At 46.7% G+C, this 16054-nt stretch overlaps 3 protein-coding genes across 3 annotated transcripts; 1 reads left to right on the forward strand and 2 right to left on the reverse strand.

Moving 5' to 3' along the window:
• Positions 1–9788: 9788 nt before the first annotated feature.
• N7481_008580 (uncharacterized protein) lies at positions 9789–10487 on the reverse strand (the record flags this gene model as incomplete). The annotated part of the gene is made up of 1 exon (XM_057267799.1): positions 9789–10487. The coding sequence occupies one exon, from the start codon at positions 10485–10487 to the stop codon at positions 9789–9791; it is 699 nt and encodes a 232-aa protein (XP_057118476.1).
• Positions 10488–11232: 745 nt separating this feature from the next.
• On the reverse strand, positions 11233–11910 carry N7481_008581 (uncharacterized protein; the record flags this gene model as incomplete). Its single annotated transcript, XM_057267800.1, has 2 exons — positions 11233–11401; positions 11660–11910. 2 exons carry the CDS (start codon positions 11908–11910, stop codon positions 11233–11235), a joined length of 420 nt encoding a protein of 139 aa, XP_057118477.1.
• Positions 11911–15389: 3479 nt separating this feature from the next.
• Positions 15390–15940, forward strand: N7481_008582 (uncharacterized protein; the record flags this gene model as incomplete). The annotated part of the gene is made up of 2 exons (XM_057267801.1): positions 15390–15771; positions 15822–15940. 2 exons carry the CDS (start codon positions 15390–15392, stop codon positions 15938–15940), a joined length of 501 nt encoding a protein of 166 aa, XP_057118478.1.
• Between the last annotated feature and the right edge of the window lie 114 nt (positions 15941–16054).

Below are 16054 nucleotides of genomic sequence, written 5' to 3' on the forward strand. Positions count from 1 at the left end.
ACTTGTATCGGACGTATGAGGACTGGCAGAAAGATAATGAGCAGATGATGATTGATCAGGTGTCGGATAATGAGGGGAAGGTGGTGGTGGTGGGGAGAAAAGAAAGCGATCCATCGGGCAGATACCCCGCATGTGGGTCTTCCAAAAACGCATAAATTTGACAGCACCATTTATTTCTGCTTTTTTGCAGGTATCAGAAAGCATTTTGACTACAATCAAATGTAATGACGAGGAAAAGCCATGTATTTGGAAGGGTGTAATTGCTAAGCGTGCTAGTCGCACCCACCACAGCGATAATCGTGCTGCAAGCAGACGGCGCTGAGGATTCCGGCGAAGCTTTTCGCGGCAGGCATCACAGGACCTAAAACTATCCAGGGTGCCAATGCCGTGCATAGTTAGAGCAGAGCATGCAGTGTGCAGATTTCCTGCTGCAGTAGAAACCGAAGGAGTTTGAAGGAAGCAGATCGTCCGTGGTTGGAAGGAACGGAATGGTGAGAAGCAAGTCGTGTCAAACGCACAGACCTCGCGTGGCCACGTCCTGTGACGCAGGGAGCGCCAGGGTCGGGCACAGCCAGAGCAGAACTTCCGCGGCTCAGAGGGAGAGGGGACAGACGAAATCAAGTAGAGTGGTGATAGAGGAGAACGCAGTGTTACTAACAGCAGCGAGCTCGCGAGATGCGTGTTGTCTCCGGAGCCTAGCCTTTCGACGGCAGTCATCACCACGCGGCGGTGCGGTTTTGATGTTATGATTAGTTGGATAGTTGGATGCGTCCCCATCGAGCAACTAGGAAAATCCGATGGCCCAATGAGGTAAGAGCCCATTGCGATCGTGGTGCCGACGGAACCGAGGAACAGGGACAGGAACATAGCACTAATGACAATTTCGAGCATCTCTGTTGCGATCGGGGTCATAGTTTGGATTGATTATCTTGGAATGAGTCACTACACAAGCTAGTGACTCTGACTCTTGGGCGCTACTAATCAATCCATATAACTGGACTAAAATTAGGCTAGATCACGATCTAGGTAGCTTGGGGCGCGTTCCTCAAGAATCGTATTAATGCTAAAATACTACCGCACTTGAGCCATCAGCTTATTGATGGATTATCATAGCCTGAGGTTTCAGACATGTGCAAGTAATCGATACATGCCACCATTCCAATCTAGCCCAAGAAGCAAGTTTCACGACGACCGAGGTAAACGACGGTGTTTGCGGTCTCTCCAGAAAATAAGTGCACTTGAAGAAGACTAGGAGACCTAGAGATTGATTGGTCCGCCAATTATCATGACCAAATCCAAAGCATTCTCTCAAGGGTACTGTAAATAACAATAAGCTCAGAGGTCAGTACGAGCAAACATGACTCGAGAGCATCAAGGATTTGAAATTATTCTATAAATAGTACCGATAGAGTTTGACGTAGTCTACTAACAATGTTTGTATTTTGAATATATCCGCAAAAGCTAAATCTGAATCTGAACGGTCAGAGCGTAATATAATTTCTATTCTGGGCTCATAAGAATGGAGACATGGGTATGTTGGGGATATCATTGTATCAGCGCTATCCAATGATGGCGAGTAGAATAGTAACCTCAGGCTCCTAGGAGCTCATAGCAAAACTTAGACCAATCATATCTACCGAGGCTATGTGGTGTATGTGGGTTTTTTATGACACCGATTGGCTCATTATTCCTCCACAGATATCATTGTATTCATAGTATCCAATGATAGCATTGGTATTGACTACCCACAAGCTCCTGGGAGCCATGACTAGATATTAGCCAATCGTTCCACTACATACTTGTTCGTATGTGGGCCATTCATGGCACTAATCGTCTTATATTTCGTTGTAGCAGTGCCCACCTTCCCGGGTCCACTTAGTTCCCATGAGATTGATATGAGTATCGCCATACGCAACGTCGAGACCGATGGCAGCAACAATTGTTCTACGGAAACTTCATCGATCTAGTGACTGAACTCACTCACTATTCAAGGAGCTCTTTGGTAACATGTAGACTGCGCGAATCAGTCCCAAGCTGCACCGTAGCTTGTATCTGCTTGAACATAAAACATTATGTGTTTGGCCTAGTAGGTAGCCAGGAGCGAAGCATCGCTTGACGGTTGTTTATTATTGATGGGGCAATCTTCGAGTAAAATAATGCGCTCATCATCGGTTAGTGAAGGTTGCCACCCCACCCATCGTAATAACCTACGGACACATGGTGGTGAGTGTTGATACACGTCATCGGTGCGTTTCTGCGGCATTTTCTCTACTGTTTAAACGATACCAACAGTCAGAGAAGCAATTCATATGCTGGACCATCAGATAGAAATATAATGCCTTCAAGCGCTGCATTAAATCAATGATGAAATGTTGAACCAGCTGCAATTAGAGAGTCATCTGTGTTTGTGCCCTCACAATTCACAATTATCATCGCGTCGACGCAAGTAGAATGCCCGGCTGGAATGCTATAAATACACGAGCCCTCGCCAACAGGAAATTCGGTCTCAATCATTTCTTTGTCACTCTGGGGCAAAGAATATCGATCGCTCTTCGTCTTCGCAGCAACACTTCGGTATGGACTGACCTCAGAGTCAGACATTTATAATTCAACTGACCTTTTTTAATCGCACAGGCCTGTCATTGTTCGATGCTGAAGACTTCAAATGGCAAGTGAGTGTAGCTGCCTCGTCATTTGAAATCCTGCTGACATGGAATATGCTCAAGATCAGTCCTTCTCTACTATCTCTCTGGGATACCATTTGAAGGACCTCGGATGACCTCACATTTCATCACAGCTGCGAGCACGGTGAGTTATAAGTTGCCTTCATAAGCTTACTAGTAATAATATGTAATGATAGATCGAAGTCGTCCCTTACGCAGCTGCTTCGACCTTCCCATAATGCATTGAACAGCAGTGGCTAACAGCACCCTGTATAAGAAAGCAAACTTTCAATCACAAGCCGCTCAATCCCCATCAAGTCACCCTGGTGCGTTGCCTCTGCCTATGCCCATGGCAGCTGAATTTTTGGTCTCGTACGGATCTATCCAGTTGAGTGTTTTATCGTGTCGTGCTGTCTGTCCGTCAGAATTTTTGCTAATGCTTCTTTCGAGTCATAGGACAGATTCCAAGATGGCAATCGCCACTACGGAGCCGTACTTCCCCATTGTCCTCAAAACTAAGGATGCGCGTCAGGCCGGACCGATAACTCTCAGTGTGTTTCTATTTCGCTGTTCCAATACACCTGTTTGAAACGTCCACCTTGCTCAGATTGACAGAATAAATCTAGGCAGGTTCACCGCCCTTCGATTAGCCATATGCTAGTGTTCTAACATTTTTTGGCTCTCCCGGCTTCATCCCTTTCGACCAAGCATTAACTATCACTATACTAGCTTCCGTATCCCGAAGGTCCTGAACCCTTGTCCTATTCCCAATTCGAAGCCTTGGCGGCGCCATCATCCGCCCCCATGCTAAGCCGAGTGAGCTATCGCAGCACCCAGTGACAGTGAAGATAGGCTGAGCATCGACAATCACCGAGAGAGAGCATAGTCTTTCCGATGATAGTATCAACCAATAAGAAATGGAGCTCTGGCCACAGTCTGGGACATAGCTCTATCAGGCTCGGTTGCGGCTGAGCAGGCGACAAGCCAGGCCGCAGCACTGGATCTAGCCCAAATCCCTCGCCGCGAGAGCAGTCTTTTTCAGGTCAGGTCGAAGTTTGTCGTAATCAAAATACCATAGATCTCTCGTCCAGTGGTACTTTGCCCTAACACGGTTGAAGATTTGCCCAAAGCCGTGCATTGGCAGGTATGGCTACATTCATTCCCCATGGTACAATGTGATCACGGGCCCTTGTGCACGTGGGATCGAGCTGACGCCTGCTACCTCGTCTTTGGCTTGCTTATGCTGATGCCAAACTATATTTACGGCAAGTCTGCACCACCTCCAGATACCAGAAATCATGCTGACATGGAAGGGCAGTGAAACACAGCCCTGGTTCGACTTTCCCACGAGTCCGGCCGGGGTGCTGTTCGCAGCTGGTAGCAGGGAATCTCATCTGGAGCATGAGCACGGTGAGTGGCGAACGACCACCTTGCGCCAGCTGCTGATAATAGGTGCTAGATCAAATGCTCCCCCCCTTGATGTCGTCACCGAACGCCACGAACTCATCAGCAGAAGCAGCCTCGCAAAGTACGGCCATTCGATTGCCGCTATGGTGACAATTGCTCAATTATTACTCGAAAGATGCCGGGTCAGTTTGTGATAACTCGTAAATAAGATGTACTTGTTGACTTCAAACTTGGCCGTCATCTGAATTTATCCTGCAGGAATCGAACCTGAGCCGTTATTAGAAAGTAAATGCAGCAAGTTCCACTAGACCACACAAGGAGAGGTGCTGGCTGAGCGAATTTTGCTTAATTATAGCCACAATTTTCCCAAATAATCATACCCGCCGTTCTTCACGTATCCAGCTAGATCAGCGTTTTGAGCTCCACAAGTGTTTTTCATTCTATCAGACTGACACAAAATGATAACTGAAATATGTTCAGAAGAATCAAGCTTATATATTGCAGGTATCAACTCAGCATACGGCGACACTACCTCAGATACAGAATATCGCCAAAGAGCACGCAATGAAGCTCGAGCCGAGAGTATTTCACACAGAAGAGCAACCGGAGTACACACACACACACACACACACACACACACAACTCATTAACGCCCGGCGGCCGAACCGAAAGGGCAACTATCACTAATCTACCAATACATGCATGTTTGAGTATACGCCGTGTCTCCTTGGAGCCCATACAATATTCCTTTCGATATATGCCATTTCAGCTGTCAATGTCATAGCGGGTCCTTGTGGGTTAGTATTTTGTTAGTAGACTGGCTTGAAGGCGCTTCTTCAAGTGTTCAACATCCTATCCTGAAGCGCGTCTACCGTCTCTGGCACAAGGAAGATGGTGGGGGTTAGATTGGGGATGGGGTGGGGTATGGTTAATTTGTGTTGGTCGACATGGTTAAGAGGCGTCGAGTCGGCCCGTGGCGATTGCAAACCGTATTGTAGCTCGCACTGCTTCCGAGTTCGGCTTCCAGTTCTGGTCATCCAAAGGAGATTTCCCGCCTAGGAAAGAAGATATGTTGCCTCGGTGAGTATGGGTACATTGCAGCATTTCCGTCCGGTGCGTGGCCCACTTCTGGCATCGAAAGAGGAAATGCTCCACGGTCTCTCTTGCTTGTCCACATGCACATTGATCCGTCTCTGCGACGTTGATTCGATAGAGGTATCCATTGAGCCTTGCTATGCCAGTCCGGAGTTGAGCCAGCAGGCTTGCTTCTTTCCAAGACAATCGATTATACAACTGTCGAGTGTGTTTCCCTGGAAGTGCTGTATCCACTCGTTTGGAATGTCTCCTGGCGTTCTCTGGTAGGCTTTTGGTGGCGACTGCTTGGGACCGTGCGATATTCAGTGTGGTTGACTTCGTCCGGGGGTTCTCTGTTTGCGGGGTAGCGTCCTCTTGGGTCGCGGCCCTGGCCTGCTCTTTCGTCAGGCCCAGCAGTTGATTATCTTCGCTGCCTGGGACCCAGCGGATGCTGCTTTCGTTTCCGTGTCGTCGTAGTCTCTTGATTATCTTATACACCTGGCAGATATGTTCCTGGCCCGACTGTTGTCGAGGGTTCCTCGGCGTGAGAGCCGCTGCTTTGTTGCTTGTGAGCAGTGTGATTCTGTACTGTTTCAGCCCCGATAGCGTGTCCAATGCATGTTCCATCGCTGCCAGCTCCCCAGGGTATGGGTTCCGCTCTGCTCTGGCACCCAGTGTGACGGAAAAAACCTTCAGTTTCAGTTCTCGATAACGAGGTGGCTGCTTCTCGATCGCCACTCCAAATCCAACCACCTCGTTCCGTGCCGAACTGCTGACTGCGATCTGCATGGATCCGCCTGCTTCGGTTCGTTTCCCTGGGGTTTCTTGAATATCTGTCTGTATGCGCTTCTCCCATGGGGCTAAGGCAAATTGGTTAATGTGTCTCCATCTCGATATTCTTCAGCGCATCCGCTACTTGATGCAATGGCGAACGGTGATATCTCCTGAGTTTCTTGATCCGCGCTGTATGCCTGCGGACGGGGTTTGTTTCGGGCAGGGTGTGGATGTCCGTCCACATCTTCACGGCGCGTCTCCAGAACCGATGCTGTGCAGTCGCAATGTGGGCCTCGGCCTCTGCTACGCTGGTCGCAACTGTGAGAAATGTTCCCACAATTGCTTGCGCTTCTTCCCTTTGAACTCAATTGATCGGTCTGATGTTCTTTTCCGCTTCAAAGGTCGCTCCGCTCCTCATTTACCAAACCAGCCCTTCATTGATAATTGCTTCAATACCTTCCCGGTTACTCTGCGCGGTTCGCCCGGTTACCCATGTGGTAAAGTCATCCACCAAAGCAATCGCTCCCCCCTGGCCGTCCATCTGTCGCTGTACGAGGTCTCCGTTAATGAAGAGGAATAGGATCGGGGACAAGCGGGAGCCCTGGGGTAGTCCAGCCTGTGGAAGGCTCTGGACCTCGGACACTTGCCCATTGATTTGGAGGGTCGCCGTTCGTTCCGAGCAGAACGCCTCGATCTACCGGGCAGCACCTCTGGTATGCCCCGCGCCTTCATCCCCTGGAGCAGTCGTTCTTTGCAAACCCCATTGTAAGCCCCTTTGACATCGAAGCTGATCAAGCTCAAGTACCGTCGGCCGCGCCATGCCGCGTAGATTCGCCGAGCATATGTAATCCAATTTTACAACATCCGCGTCCTTCTATTTTCTTCTCATTCTCAAAATTATCCTGTATAACAACTTGCTCTTGTTGACTCGAATACCAGGATGAACATTGCCCAGTCTCAAGGCTTAATGGTTTACAATATCCTCTATGCCCACGGTTCAAAGTTGAGTCAATGATCACATCTTTCAAACGCTGACAAACGAGCCGCAATTTATTTACGGTATTTGTAGCATTCTGCCTATCCACAGCTCTCGGACGGTGTGAGTAGAAAGAAGCGAGGATACTATATAGCTTCCTACTCTATACTCCCATCCCCAAACACAGCTAATACCTTCTCTGCACCATCCCCACGCTAGGCTCATTCGCAAAAGTCTTCCCCCACTTCACACCCTCCCCATGCCTTTGTGTAACTTTCCCATCGCAATCAGAGATAAAGCCTTTTAACTTCACGGTTTTCTACTTCACTCTCCATCACCTTTTCACCAGGTATATGTCCACAGCGTGCAGAGCGTGCGTCACCAGTCCTATTTGATTAACTCCCTTCTCATGTCATCTAGGGCCCGGAAACCCTTATTGTGACAAAAAGCTTTTAAAGGCTTTGTCAACAACGAGTAGACCACGGATGGGTCGGTCTTCAACCAATACCTCAAAGGCGAGGGCGCTCAGGCGCAGACCTGCGTGGTGACAACCCCGCAATCCGCGGGGCTGAGCACAGCCCCTCTCCAATCCTCCCAGATCATCATCTTTGCTCCCTTCTCTTTCGCGATTTGTCCGTGATAAGTCGCTCCTAGTGGGCATATCATTGGGAGTCAAAACGTGGGAAATGGAGAGCGAAGTGGCGTGGCCATGGAAGCCCTCTCAGACCAGATCTCGCAAATGTACATAGCAACAAAGCTCTGAAACGGTCAATTTCATGACCTTGGGCGGATTTCATATTAATTTGATAACTGAATGGATACACAGACGTTTATGCTGATCCAACTTTATTGCAATGCAAAGCTTTATTAAGTTTAGAGTGAATGCATTGTGGAGATTGGATGCTCGGATTTACAAAGTCTCGATGAAAGTATAAAAGTTAAAGGCTGAACCTAACCTACCATTAATGAAATCATCAAGTTGAGTTAGGCATACGTAGCTATCAGACTATACACACCAATGAAATTTTGGGCGCCAAAAATTACATTTTCAGGTCTCTGATTGTCATTGATATGGAATATCTCCCTCGGAAATACAATTATGACATGCATGACGGTGACAATTCATCCTCCGTGCAGCGATGTTGTGAGACCGGCACAGTAGATTATGAAGATGGTTTCATTTACCTTGACCCCTCGCAATTGAAGTTGATTATAAACCTCATCCACCAGGCTGAGAGCGGATTCGTTTTTGGTCTGGTGGTAAAATCTACAATTGGAGCGACATGCAGCATACGAATACGTATATGCATGTACACCTCTATGTTAACTGCCTGTACATACAATCTAACGATATTAAGATCCTCAATGGCTCTCCATTCATAGAGAACTGTAGTACTCCAAGCACGTCCCTCCCTGTATTAAATATTCTCTCAACTGAGACTTCGGAGGCTGGAATTGCTAAACAATGATTGGCAGCAGCAGCCATCCAATAGTATTCCTTCTTATGCACCTGGTTTTCCAGACCTCATTCTTACCAAAAGGTTCGACAGCCGGTCAGATATCGCTTTGTTGTCTTTCTGAGTTATTTTTAGGACGCATTCCCATGAAAACAAGCTATTTTATCATCTCAAGATGAATGAAAACCGGGACTGCATCCAGGGGGAAGGATGGCAAATCCCCACAGCCACTTTTGGAAGTGGGGACCAAAAATACATGAGGGCAATGTGGATTCCATTCTTATCTTGGCTTTTTGATATTGGAACAATTAGGACCGCTGAGTCCTGTGACCACAATAAGATTATCGATGGTAACTGGTCGAGGCATTATTCCCTGTGGTCGCAGTTTTACCACTGTGTTCATTCCATGCTCTTTTGGAGTAGGTAGAGGAATTAAAGCACGGGGTTATGAGTCTCCACACGAAGAATAAAGCGACTGGCAACTAGACCGAAGGAAACACGAGGATTAAGATCGCTATGTAGCTAGAGCCACATAAGGAAGCAGGGAAGTGAGAGCGGAGGTGCTATTTGGCCGAAAGACGCTGAGTGAGCTGCCAGTAACCGATCCCTCACTCTGTGAGTGTTTTGAGATAGTTTTGTGGGATTATTACCTGCTTTTATATGGCTCTACGTCATATCTCCTTTGTATTTGTCAGTTTTATGCGTGGTATTTGGACGGCTCTAGTTTCCAACGGAGGAAACATTTGCATAGCCCCTCCGGTTCAAGTTAAGCTGCACCAGGTTATTGAGATTTGAATCCAATAGAATCAAATAGAATTTAATTGGATTGAATTGAAAGTTCGAGTTTAGGAATCGGTGGTAGTCGTAGCCCTAAGCCCACTGGACTTCCGTGGCGCCTAGGAACAAGCTAGTATTCGTATGCTTTCACTATAGTAGGCCGCCCTTACGTACTTATTTTACATACATGTCTTTCATTTTATGGGTATTTAAGAGTAAGAAAGAGTAAAGCTCAATTATTTCTCAAAAATTTCTAGTTATGGGCCATTCCAAAAATGCCTCCGACTACATCCTAGCAGGGGAAGAAAATCGGCGAGACAGCCTCTGAGGGGTGACTGCACCCACCCCCCTAAATCCCCTCATATGGAGGAGTAGACCGTTTAATAGGACATTGTCGAAAGGGATAAAATACCAAAACAAGTATTATCCCTAGCTAGCTACCTAAGTGGCACTAGCAAAATAAAAATATTCGCAGGTCTCACACAGCCGAGTATCAGTCGCATTGAACAACTACCACTCAATGACTAAAAGTCGTAGTAGCTAGAGCTAAAAGAATAAGGGAATTTTGTGCCAAACTTGTCCTTTTGGTCTGTGCAATCTCCAATTGCGTTGAAAACCAACCACTTTAGGAATTTTGTTAGCAGAAGTACAAATTTATCATTAAAGAATGCGACTCACATCAACATTAGTCGTCTTTTGGCCTTTCATCGTACTGCCAACTTTCAATTCACAAATTGGCAAGTTGAACATTTTGGTTGTGTCCACCTCTGGCCAGTCCTCAAGCATCTCTAACGCCGACCAACCCTTTAGGTATCCCCCAAGATCTTGCGAATTGATAGCCGCATTGATGAGAGTTTCCTGATTGGGCAGATCGAAGTCGTCCAGATTGTCGATATTTGGAGGCTTTTCAATAGGGAAAGTCGTCATCCCGTTGTTGTTAGACGTCTTGGCCTTATGGAAGACGTATGCCACATCATCGATGCATGTGCAAGTTGTCTCGAAAGTAGACTCCCAGTCAATATCACAGGGCTTAGTGCCCTGAACCGAGTCAGAAAGCTTAATAATAAAGACATTCTCCTGATACCAAGCGGATGTCAGTGCACCAACGTTCACTTTCCTGCCATATGCACCCGCAATTTCTGCGACGACATCGTCAGTGTGCCCCTCCACAAATGCTCCATCCTTGAGGAGATTAGGTAAGCTTCGGTCTTGGTCAGAATACCAATCCGCGTTGTAGGCATCATTTTCATGCCAAAAAGGCTTGGCATATAGATCAACGCCCCATGTGTTGACGTATTCCCGCAGTGTAGCCGTGATATCGTCAATGCGCTGGCTAATGGCATCCCCACGCAGGATCATATCTTGGACCCTCCTAAATGCCATTAGTCTGTGTCATATATTCTGGGACATGGGTCACTTACTTGGCATTGTCATCAGTTGATGCCATATTGGCAAGTCCAACTCCAATAGTGGCCATACCAGATCCAAATCCTGCAATCGCGTTCCCACCAGGGAGAACGGCCCCCCCAAGCGCCCAAAAACCCCGCAGCAATCACAAGAGGGTTTCCAACGTTGGTCTATACCACTTTGAGTCAAAGATATCTTTTGAAAATGTTGGTAGAAACTTCACTAACGCTGCTTTCGTCCACATGTGAGCTAAATTGATGCATAACATTCGTGGCATTGTCCCTTGCAGTCTCCACCCTGGAGGATTCCATCCTGTACTGCCGTAATCCAGGCCGAATAGTGCTTGATAGATCGCATGAACATGAGCCACATTGGGTTCAAATCGGCCATATGGCAAACCTCGTCATCGGGCTCGACGTCATCGCATCCGTCATCTCTGTTCATGACCTAGTCAGTTGTATTCCCACGATACAAGAAAGGACTTCACTGGAAATTCAGATACTGATGCGTTACAGCCCTCATATCCTTTGAAACCCTCAACCCGGTCTCGGATCGCGTCCATGAAGTTCTTGTAGTTGCTAAACGAAGGGTAAAGTCCGGCTCCGCAGGGTCCATCGGTATAGAAATTATTAGATCTAGAATTCCCTCAAAATCAACGTCTCTTCACAGAAAATCATGAGGTTTCTGTACCATTGACTTACTGGGCTACGAGCTCGGTTCCCAAATCAGCTTCATCCCATTGAGCCTTGTTAAAATTGGTCGAATCGCAGAACTTGGAGTATTTTTCCTTGGTATCCTCGTCGTCTCTTTTAGTAATATCAGTTCCATGACTTCCCAATTTACCGAAAGTCTCGAGCCAAGTGCCGCTGTAGGTAATGACCTTGTCTGTTATCTTGTTAGAAAATAACATAGAAACGGGGCCGTAAGATTTAAGTTTAAAGGCTTTTTTTACCAAGATCCACTGTACCCTTGCAGTTATCTGCATGACACTCCATTGGAGCACTGTCGCCCTTCTTAACAATGACGGCGCATTGATTTGAGTCGCAATACCCCATTGCACCCCCCCCCCCCTGGCCCTGTCAGTTTGACATATACAGCATATGTTAGGGGTAAGGGAGTCTTACTTTTCTTGGATTACGAGTTCGCCATTTTGATTACCGAGACAATCGTTCAGGTGAATACCAAAAGTGCCAAGTTTTGCACCCACATCACATTGAACTGTGAGCCAATCACCATCAACAATATTTGCGTTCGAACAGCCCTGGGAGAGAGGAATCTTAGATCCCCCACCAGAATCCAGCCCGTCCGCGTCATTGCATGGAATATAACTTGCGGCGGCAGCCCCAACGAATGGAAGGACTTGAAGAAGATGCATCTTGTGTTGATGGTGAAGAAACTTGCACCCCTGAGACCCTCGACTTATATACCCCTTAGAGCTGTAGTGAAGCCCCAATTATATGTTTCGGACCCCACGGTCCTTTCGCAGTGTTGACCGTATCTAGTAAGTTGCTGCGTAGAAATCGGGGTTGCCAAGATTTAGTGGCAGAGAATGTCCATTTACTGGGTCGGGACCCACATAAATCTACAACAATATAACTACCATACACATGCTATAAGACATAGTATGTTACTGTATTTAGGGTACTAGCGTCTTGGCAACTTGTCAGGGCCCCAAACTTGGCGTTTGGGGCCAGCTCTATTATTGTCACGGCCCCTCGGACGCACGGGCAGACAAGATTCGGTATATGTCCATCAATATCGCAATCTCCAAACACTTGAAGAGACGGAACATAATATCTTATCTCGTTTCCTCGTCTAAGTTATCTAGATCTGGGCTAACCTATCGAGCCACAGCGTGTAGGTCTTCAGCCGCAGCGTCACACTTAAAGAGGTGCCTTGTCAAATTGCTTGTACGGGAAGTCCCAACCAGCATATTAACTACTAGCCTCGTCGCTGTGCCCCTTTTCGGCGAATTTGGGGAGGTTGCTTGAGACACAAAATTCGAGACGTAGGCAGGTCACAGGTGAAGGACACTGCAGTCACTGAAGTTGAGCGGCTTAAGAAGGAGACTACGCAGCTGCGGCAAGAGCTGGAGTCTACAAACACCACGTTGCAGGACCAGGTGGCATGGGACGATATACAGCCAGTCTTGCATCAGACACACGGAGAACTGATATCCGCTGCGACTCGTTTCGGAAACTTGATCGATGGTCTTCAGAATAAACGACTGGCATCCTTCTTGCCTGGCACCGAGGTGTTCCATGGCAATTGGACCGCCCCTGCCGATCCTTCGGGATCCGCGGATCCTTACGCGCTTCCCGGGTTCTCCGGATCAAGCAATCCGCCGCTGCTTGACACACAAGCTTCAACCTCGGCCAATGAGTATGGGCTATTTGTTTAAAAATCGACGAGGCCGACGATCTCGCGGGGTAGGATATCGTGGTCTATGCGAGGAAGCCTCTCCATGTCCTTTCAGATTATTCAATTATTTGCTACGGCCTTGTCTCTACTATAGTATGAACAGTAACATCAGGTTCATTCTGTCGATAAAGTCAAACTGCGTCTTTTTTTCACTACCGAATAGCGCCGATTGGAGGGCACTCTAAGTGGTACTTTTGTCCTACCTCAGTTCTATGGCTCCAAAACTTCATACCGTTCGGGCCTACCCTTTCGTTTCCCGGGAACCGTCTCTGTCCGCCTGTTAGCTTCTCTGCCTAGTGGTATATTTGCACAACAGTGCAAAGCATTCAGTTAAACCATGGAAAGCTAGTATATCATAATCTTACTCTCCACTTCAGTCTTACTGGCACGACCTAATTGTGGAACCACAACCTTTTTTTCACTTGGGATTTCGTACCTCATCTTAAAAGTACATAATGCTCTAGAACAAAAGACTTGTTTCCAAAGAAACAAGTTGATAGGCTTGTGTTTCCTAGAGTCTAGAACATCCCACGATGAGACCTATAAGAATTTGATTTAGCCAAAAGCCCTACACCCACTAATCAAGATGCTACTAGGGTCGGTCTGACAATGGAAAGGATGAGAAAATAATATCACGTCCGAGATCGGAGCTATTAGACTTTATCGATTGCAAATATAGGTAGACTATAGCAACCAGTAATTTGGAACCAGGGAGGACAATCAAGCTATATTTCAAATCTGGCTAATAGAAATCAGGAGTAGGAGAAATCAGCTCCTGGTAGCTAGCACGATATTACGTCTTAATTTTTTATGGCATAGTCGACCGCTAAGACTTACTATTGCGAGTTCTCAGTGCCATAACAATTATACACATTAAGAAAATATAGGATTTAGTGGTAGCTCAAACAGCATTATCTTCGTGGCAGTCTTTCTATCGGCTAATTCTTTTTCGACACTACAGCCTCTTTCTATTCCATCGTATCATTTATTCGAGTCTCCATGGTGGCTAGCCGGCTCAGAGTATCTCCCAGATCACGCCGGATCGTCTTATTCCAAGCAAACTGGTGGCTAACAGAATTTGCTAAAGATCTGTAGAGTAAAAATCAGTAGTGTTTCTAGCCTCTTTATTATATACTGTACTACTGACTTCATTCGGTCATCCAGACTTGATTCAATATATTAGTAAAATAACAACCATTTTCAGTCTTAGTACTCACTCTGAAACATATTTCGGTGCAATAATGCTATATTATATGGACTCTTCGGGCTCGGGCTCGGGCGCGGATAGAGTCTCGGGCCGACTTATCTTATTCTCAGATTTCATCTCCCACAGTCGGCAATAGTACCCCTTCAGATTGTCGGCTTCAATTCCGACTTTCTGCATCCGACAGCTCTATTATTCTCGAAAGACAACGTATGCCCAGTGGTATAATTTATTCTAGGTCTTTGGCTCCTAGTTTCGTTGCTTAATTCGGAGGATAACAGAGATAATGCACGTTTTAGTCTGTTTCGGAAGTCGCGCCGTCCATTGACAAGTGATAGTCTTCGACGAGAAGGTATATTTAGAGTTGTTAATATCAGGGCAGAGAATTCCAGCTTATTTGGATCTCTTACGTTAAAGTGGAATATTAAATAAAGGAAAAAAATGGAAACTTAGGGGTATGCTAAACCCGCGACCAAGCCTGGAGCGGATGGACGATCTGAGGTGGCGGGGAGATCTTGCCCCACTGATCTCTATATCCGGAGATCTAATCGAAATAGCCTCCACTATTTTTAGCCTCTAGCCGGCATCCAGTTTCTAGTTTTTCTATTAGAATTAATACGTCTGCAACAACGGCGTCATATAGACTTGATCAATCTACAATTCACTCCAATTGACGAACAGATAATATACGGAAATTGGCAGATGTTGATTATAGTGATCACAGAAAAAGCTAATCGCCGTGGTACGATATCTGAATCACAATGTTCAGTCGTGACGCCATGTGGCGTTATGGGCGAAGAATGGCTTTGTGTGGATTCAAAGACGTTCTTTCAAGCTCTCAACACGTTACATCCGCTCTTTCGGTGAACTTGTTGGGAAACAAACCATGCGTGTTGGTTGAGCATCGTTGGATAACATCCGAAATTCAGTAAATAAATGAGGGTTCAAGGTTACAGAACAGAACCACGGGACATCTCAATCTACCCATGTCTCTGACGTGTTGCATTGGTTCATCACTTCACTGGCAAGTTCTAGGGATAACCAGTGATCCCTGGGGATTAGTTGAGTATTCTGGGTATGATTGCTTCTAGAATCCGCCGCTTCACTGGAACCATTTCAGTAGGTGCGAAAAGTTTAAAGCTCACCACGCCCACTTTCTGTACGTTTCACTTTCCTGCAGAAAGCTCACAAAACAGCATTTTATTTCCTACTGCCCCTTATTACCTGAGATGTCTCAACACAGTTCGCTAGGCTGGTCAGAATGGGAGGAGGATAAACTTCTCCCTTGGCTGAATACAAACCGAGCTCTGTCTTGGGATGCCCGTGCTGCCGCCTATCATGAGCAATATGGGATCAAGCGAACAGTCGAATCGCTCCGGGGGAAGAATTACCACATTCTCCGCAAACGCCGTCTCAATCGTGCCAAGTTATCTAGGCAGCGCTCGGTTCCAAAACGTCAGAAACGTATTCGACGGCTTGGGGGTGCCAGGAAGAGATTCCCAGCATTCACAGATACCAAGGCTCGAAATATCGACCAGTGGCTTCAGAGAATTCCTTCAGCAGAGTCCACCACTTCAGATAACAGTTCCGCCACAGAAAGATCGCATCCCGGTACGCAGGCACTTCTTTGTAGATTACTCATGCTAATTGTTCTGTCATAGTTTATACCACACCAGTTCCGCATCATCCTCAACCGCAAGAATTTCAGTCCAGGTCCTGGCTTTGGGACTATGTACACCGTGTCTGCGGAACCAATGGGCTACGTCTTCACCGCGAGTAACAATCGGGGGGTGGTATTGCGGGTGAATTTCGAAGCGACAGTATTATTGGTAAAGATACCTATCAGAGCAGCTTTGATATGCCAGTTACTTTAAACACAACATTTATCGGTGTG

The sequence above is a fragment of the Penicillium waksmanii genome (assembly GCF_028829765.1).
Source record: "Penicillium waksmanii strain IBT 27052 chromosome Unknown utg000008l:1.0-5622682.0:1.0-5626561.0, whole genome shotgun sequence".
Classification (NCBI taxonomy): Eukaryota; Fungi; Ascomycota; class Eurotiomycetes; order Eurotiales; family Aspergillaceae; genus Penicillium; species Penicillium waksmanii.